The following is a 7,110-nucleotide window of genomic DNA, read 5'->3' on the forward strand; positions in this document are numbered from 1 at the left end:
CGACCTTGGCTCGTCCACAGACTTCTGACTTCAGCTTCTGTTCCTGGCTGGACTCCGGCTTCTGCCTTCTCCTCATCCACAGGTATCCGGTTCTTCACCTACCAGGGGGGCCTCGCCTAAGGCCCAGCGGCTCGGGACCTCACAGGCTCCTCTCGGGGGGGGAATCAAGGGCTTCCAAGGGTGAAGTCTTCATCAACCTCCTGGTGCCGGCTGCTTCCATGGCCTCTCTCTTCTGGTCCTCGATCGCAGAGGACCTCACCTAAGTCCCAGCGGTTCGGGTCCTCATGGGCTCCTCCCGGGGGGACCGTAGGCTTCCAAGGGTGAAGCCTTCCAGGGCCATCTCTCCAGCGCCGCCTCCCAGCTGCGAAGTCCACTGTGGGTTCCCACAGAGCATCACCATCCGTCTCAGCCGACTCAAGGGTCCACGTTCCTAACAGTCTCTTAATGTCTCTCCCCCCCCCCCCCCCCCCCCGATATGAGAAAGAGAAGTTAAAAAAAAAATTAAAAAAAAGAGTGAACCTCATTGGGAGGAAGAGGGTTGAGACTTGAGACTGCTGGGGAAGCAGGTGGGTTTGAGAAGCTCATCCCCTATACTCTCCCATCTCAAATAGTCTCACTTTCACCTCTTTCCCTCGCTGATCTTACACTTCCCCTACTGCCCAGAAGTCTCACCCTCATCCCATTCCCAGGGATCTCGTTTTCAGCCCTTCTGATCCTCACTCCTTCCCCAGCAGCCTCATGCTCACCCCCAAACACCCACCTCTAGCCACAGCAATCTCATTCTCACTCTCCCCCTCCCAGCAGGCTAGTCTCACAAATTTCTTACCGTCACGCTACAGCCACACCCTCCTCTTCAAGTTGATCCAATCTGCCAGCCATGCCTGGTGAAGTTCTCTTGCAAAGTATAACAGAAGTTCTAATGTGCAGCCTTATGCTCTCTCCCTCAGATGCTATGCCTCCTCACGCAGGAGTCCCCCCCTCTCCCCCAGCTGCTGATCCTTGCATGTGTCACCGACAGCATAAACGCTGACCCTCCTTTTCATCAGCTGGGACACTGATCTTCCTGCCACCATTGAGCATTGGCTAGCTGCAGTTGATATTCACTCTTCTAGCTCTCTAGGAGTCCCGCCCCCCCACCCACCCTTTGAGTGTTGCCACTGACTAGGCTGCTACTGATCTTCCTTTCCATGCTGAGCCACTGATCTTCCTGCCACTCCTCACCCAGATGACGGCTGCTGATCTTCCCACTTCTATGAACTTCTTCAGCTGCAAGAAGCCTCCTGCAATTGGCCCCACCATGATGCCACATGGTGATTGAACCTGCCCCACCTGTCTGCTTGTTATAGGCCCTAGATGACTGCTAGCTGCTTGTTATTGGGCTCCACAGAGAAACTTGGAAATACCTAGAAAATATTGGGTAAGCCATGGTCCACCCGTAGCTATGTTACTGTGGTGGGAAGGTGTTACTGGGGATGGAGAAGGGCATGTGGCTACAAAGTTCACCTAGGGTGCCTAATATCTTTGCATTGGGTCTGAGAAGTTACAAAATTATTACATGCTATGCAAAGTCCTAAAAACTTGTTTGCAAATTTCACAACATTTTTCATATAATTTTAAAGAAGTTGGTTTTGTTTCATTAAGTTCAATAATTTTTCTTGATGAATATTTACTTTCAAAAGTACCAGTTTCTTATAAATCAAAAGGAAACATTTTAGCATCCTTATTAGCTCATGTACAATATCTATAAAAATTGCAAGGTACAAGAAAAGGCCTTGCCTTCTTACATCTCAGTGGTAAAATAAAAATTCTGAATTCATTCATTTTTTCCCTATTTTGATTGTGAGGTGGTAGCTTACTTGTTTGTGACTAACATTAAATCTCTATCATATGAATGTGAACGAATTTTACAAGGCTTATTTTGGCATACTATACAAGTTTGCAGTATATATTCTATAGTCTTATATACAAATTAAAATTCTTGTCTTTTCTTACCTGAGAACTCGGATCTTTGCTTCGCTGTGCCGATAAAAAAGCTACAGCCATAAAATATTCAGGCCACTCCAAATAGTCGTCTCGTTTTTTACAAATAGTTTCATTTTCAAGCCTGACACACAAAACAAAGTTAAGAATAGAATGAAGTTTTCAACTTCAGATGAAGCACAAGAACTTTTGGTACCACATTATTTCCGTGATACTATTCGTAGAGTATCCTTTCGCCTTTTGGTTTATTTTATTTTAATTTTTTTTCACTCGTAAACTTAAGACACAAAAATGATTACTCTAGGTCACTTAAAAGAATACACCATGTTGTAATGTCCCGCCAAATGATTATTCCATCTGCTTTAAGCCTCCCAGATCACCCACAAAGTCACCTTTGCGGACTTAATCAGAACTCACCTGCACTCCTCCACTTCTGGTTGACACAGGGCTCTCGTATTGTTTCCTCCTTCCTCTGATCTGTTCCGGTCCAGGTCACTCACGGGGTTTTTTCCAGGTAGCCCCTTAGCCAATCCTGCGGGATCATTCTGGACAACCATAGGGACCATCACTGGGGACTGAGTCAGATGCTCCAAAAAATCAGCATCTCCCGCCACAGCTGGACTCCTAGACATCGCCAAATCGGTTCGCGCCACAACCGAGGCGGCGGGTAACGACGTCATTAGTCAGCGACGCCGGCTTTTCGCGATCGCCAGGGCTCAGCGACACCTCCCCTGACGAAACAATTTGCCGCACCTCCCGGACAGATAGAAAGGGCGTTGAGTCACAAACGCATCAATTGGGCCAGCAATAGACAAGACCGGGAGCTGCACAGGATGTCCTTCCTCTTGCACGTGGTACAGAGTAAAGTTTCTGTGAAATAAAGTAACCAAGAAATAAATTAGCCTGCAGATCGTCGGAACTCTCGAAGCCGCTGCTTTTCTAGGCCGCCTCTTCCCCATAAGAATAAAAATGTTTATGATCCGCCTTCTCGTCGTCCGTTTTGCTTTTTATTTAATTGTTTGATGTTTCTGAGGAATGGTGATATTTCAGTTTTTCTGTTGCATTGTATATAGAGTCCGGCTTGTGGCAGTTTCCAGTTTAGTTTCTGTTTGCACGTTTCTGTTTATACTTTATGGTCTTTTTATTTTGTATTTGGTGTGGACCTGTCTATGTTCTGCATGTGTGACAGAGGTAAGGTATTCTGCTACAATGTAGGTTCTGTGTTGGGATCTATAGCAGCATGGCTTGTTCTGTCTTCCTAAAGGAAGTATTGTATTTTAGTGTCTGGTGTAATAAGAAGTGTTGCCTTTTCATAGGTGCAGTTGTTAGTATTTGTATGCTGGCAGTTAGTGCTATTTTCCATTGAGAAGTTTAATATATTCAGTTTACGGCTTTCTGAGGGCAAGGGCATTGGCCAAGCCCTTACGTGGTGCCTTTTACTGTCTGAGAGAGAGTGAATACCCACACATTGTGTCAGAGCAGGTCTGGTGCAAGGAGATTGGGCGCCCTAGGCACCTTCAGCCTTGTGCTGCCCCCCAGCCCTGCCCCCGCTTGACTCCAGGGGCAGGAACCACATGTCGCCACACCCCACCCCAAAAAAAAACAACTCACAAAGCACCTGGTCCAGCGGAGAGCCCGGGAGCGATCTGCTGCTCCCGGGGCCTCGGCTGCCACTAATCAAAATGGCGCCGTGGCCTTCAGCCCCTACCCTGTGACAGGGGCCCTTACCATGTGACAGGGGCTACCGGTGCCATTGGTTGGCCCCATCACAGGGTAGGGGCTAAAGGCCACGGCACCATTTTGGTTAGTGGCAGCTGAGATTTAGGGGGATTTAGAGGTGCCGAGATTTAGGGGGCACCGCTGCCGCTCGCGGCCACTTCAGGCGGCAGAATTTTGAAAGGGCAAAATGTGCCCCTTCAAAATTCTGCCCAGCCCTTGCCTCACCCTGCCTTCCCCCCGGTGATCCAGCAGAGGGCCCGGGAGCGATCTGCCGCTCCCGGGGCCTCTGCTGCCACTAACCAAAATGGCGCTGTGGCCTTTAGCCCCACCATGCGACAGGAGCCAACCAATGGCACCAGTAGCCCCTGTCACATGGTAGGGGCTTGTTATAATCAGTGAGGTTTGGGTAGAACCTTGGACACTGTGGCAGTTGACCACGCCCACGGGGGGAAGTCCCGTGAGGGGTCACAGGTCAGGCTCAGCTTAGGACACACAAACACAGAGATTGATCTTTTATTAGACAATGTGATGAAGCCACCAGAGGTGGCAGTAGTGAGCAGCAGATGTAGCCCGGCTGGGCTAGTATCCCTCAGGCGCTGGAACAGCGACTCCTCTGGTAGCAGTGCTGTAGTGGAAAGAACTGAGAATAATGAGTACAGTGGAATATGGACAAAGCCCCAGTATGGAGAACCCCAGGATAGGGAGAGCAGGCCCTCAAGGAGCGAGTACCTGATCCCTGAGAGCTGAGAGGCTTGAAGGTAATGTACTCACACAGCGGTTCCAGTAGGAGATGGCACTAGGGCTGGAACGGAGGCAGGGCCTCGAGGAGCGAGTACCTGGTTCCAGGGAACAGCTCTGAGGTGAAGATGGTAGTACTCACTGGTGTTGAAGGTAGCGAATCCTTTCAGGCAGAAGAGAAGGTAGGAGCAGGCAGCGAGTCAGGGAACATGGGCCCTCGAGGAGCGAGTACCGGTCTCCTGATAGCGACCTGAAAAGTAAGTGAGGTCCCCGAGGAGCGGGTACCCCGTTAGTATTAAGAGTCCAATGGAAATTTGAGAGGCAGAGTTAGCTGGGTACGGAGAGCGAATCCTATCTGTAACAATCACCCTTGTTAACTCAAAGGCTAGCAAACATCGTAGGCTTTAAATATCCAGGCAGCATGACATCATCACAGGGGGACACCCTTGAGGTTCACACCAAGTAGGAAATAAGAGTGAGGGTCCTGCGGCGCACGCGCCCTAAGGTACCAGCAGAGCATGGCGGGAGGCAGCACCCAAGCCGGTCCAGGGACACCGGAGAGGACGGCAGGCAGACGCCGCGGCACCCAGGAGTCCATCCACAGCGAGAGGAGGTGCAAAGAAAGAAAGGTAGGCGGAGTGAAGCCGTCGGGAAGGGACGGTTGCAACAGGGCTGAAGGCTACAGCGCCATTTTGATTAGTGGCAACCGACGACCCGGGAGCGGCAGATCGCTCCCGGGCCCTCCGCTGGACCACCAGGGGGGCGTCAGGAGGGTGGTACGGGGGGGGAGGCGGGAGTTGGGCAGAATTTTGAAGGGGCACTTTTTGCCCTTTCAAAATTCTGTTGCCTGAAGTGGCTGCAAGCGGCGGCAGCACCCCCTAAATCTCGGTGCCCTAGGCACAGGCCTAGCTCACTAGTGGTTCCGCCGGCCCTATGTCAGAGGGACAAACACATTCTTGCTTTCAGTGTGTGGGTGTGTGTCTTTCTGTCTGACACACACGCCCACATTCGCACACTCTTGCTTTCAGTATGTGAATGTGTCTGTGTCTGAGAACAGGAAAGAGCATGCATGGGTGTCTGTGTCAGAAGAGAAACATCCACACACTTTCTCTCAGACACACGCACACTGGGGCCGATGCAATAAATGTGAGCAGAAAACGGATGCTTAGCTTTGAGCTCCCGTTTTCCTAACGCGCACTCAGCCACCTCTCCTGGGCTGCTGATCCAATATTAAAATGAAGGGTCGCGCCTTCTCAGAATCAGGCACACAGGAGAGATGGCTGTCAAGCCGGTTGGTAAAATGGACGCTCAGTTTACGAGGGTCTGTTTTCTCCTGCTCGTGGCATATACACGCCCAAGATACACGGCCTGACTGTGTATCTTGTGTGTATATTGGATGTCCAAATTATATTTTTCAAAGAATTTTTTAAATAAATACTGCTTTATTTGGTTCCTCCTATATGGTATCACTACGATACTATTAGGAAGAATCTCATAAAGCAGGATTTTTCTTTTTTTTTCAATGCACCCTTGAGTGTAGCATACCTTTTATGTCAGCCCTGGGCTAGCGTAAAAATTGCCGCATTGCAAGGGCATATTAGAAAATGTATTGGATCGTGGAGGTTAGCTAATAGCCTCATCTACATGGATTTCCATGTGATGAGCGCTATTAGCTACATGGAGATTTGGATGTGCGTTTTGGATGCGCTAATTCCCATATTGGATGCGCATCCATAACCCCCAAACCAATCACTTGTTAGGCTATGCGAAGCAGCTAGCACACGATATTGAATCAGCCCCGCTGTGTCTGAGGGAGTGTGTGTAAATAAAGTTTCATCAATCTGTAAATCTTTGTGTGATTATATGTGTCTGACATAATCAGGCCGATGCCGTATCGTGCGCACAGCTGAGCGCACAGCTTTACAGGCACTTGGATGCGTCCAAAAAACCTCATGCAATAAGCGCATCCAAAATGCGTGTCCAAGCCAGCACAAAGCTAATAGTGCTCATCACATGTAAATTCATGTTGATGAGGCTATTAGCTATTACCCCCGATGCAAAATAAAAATGTGTACCCGACTTTCACATTTTTACTCTCAAAAATTAATGCTTGCTCTGGGGTAGGTGGTAATTCTTGAGGAGCCCCAAAAGTTTACAAAACAGAAAATACTGCTTTTTCTGTAGTTCCTTTGACTTAATATCATGGTAATATTAAGTCAGTGTTACGTGCCCCGCCCGTGGCCGTCCCACGCATGGGCCTGCTCACCTTCATGGTTCCACAGCGGGTCCCGGGACGACCTCCCTTGAGGTAGTTAGCAGCCCTGCCAGGCCCCGGCGTCCCGCAGCGGCGGTCACCGGGCCTTTCACTGGGCGCCAGGCCTCACACCGAGGCTCAGCGTCCTTGGCTATGTTAGCCACGCCCCTACGCGCGCACGTGCAGACTGCCCGGACTTATGTAGGGCCAAGGGCGAGTCTTAGCTCTGCGGCGCACCCTGATTGATCCCTTGATATAAGGAAGTTCCTGTCTATGCTTCCTTGCCTTGGCAATCGGGTCAGTTTGTTCTAAGATTGCCTCTGCGTTTCTTCGTGCTGTTGCCTGTTCCTAGTCTCGTTCCAGGATCCTTCTGTTCCAGTTCTGTTCCTGACTTGTTCCTGTGTTCGTCTGTCTGTCTA

General features: G+C 49.8%; 1 protein-coding gene across 1 annotated transcript in view; it reads right to left on the reverse strand.

Annotated features, from left to right (window-relative positions):
* Nucleotides 1–2,728, reverse strand: part of DCTD (dCMP deaminase) — a 97,096-nt gene extending 94,368 nt beyond the window's left edge. The window contains exons 1-2 of the mRNA XM_029581542.1: nt 2,398–2,728; nt 1,993–2,104 (exon numbers count right to left, since the gene is read on the reverse strand). Of these exons, the coding sequence (XP_029437402.1) occupies nt 1,993–2,104; nt 2,398–2,660 (375 nt within the window). The 5' untranslated portion in view covers nt 2,661–2,728. The remainder of the gene's footprint in view (nt 1–1,992; nt 2,105–2,397) is intronic.
* Nucleotides 2,729–7,110: the final 4,382 nt, after the last annotated feature.

The sequence above is a fragment of the Rhinatrema bivittatum genome, chromosome 1 (genome assembly GCF_901001135.1).
Source record: "Rhinatrema bivittatum chromosome 1, aRhiBiv1.1, whole genome shotgun sequence".
Lineage (NCBI taxonomy): Eukaryota > Metazoa > Chordata > Amphibia > Gymnophiona > Rhinatrematidae > Rhinatrema > Rhinatrema bivittatum.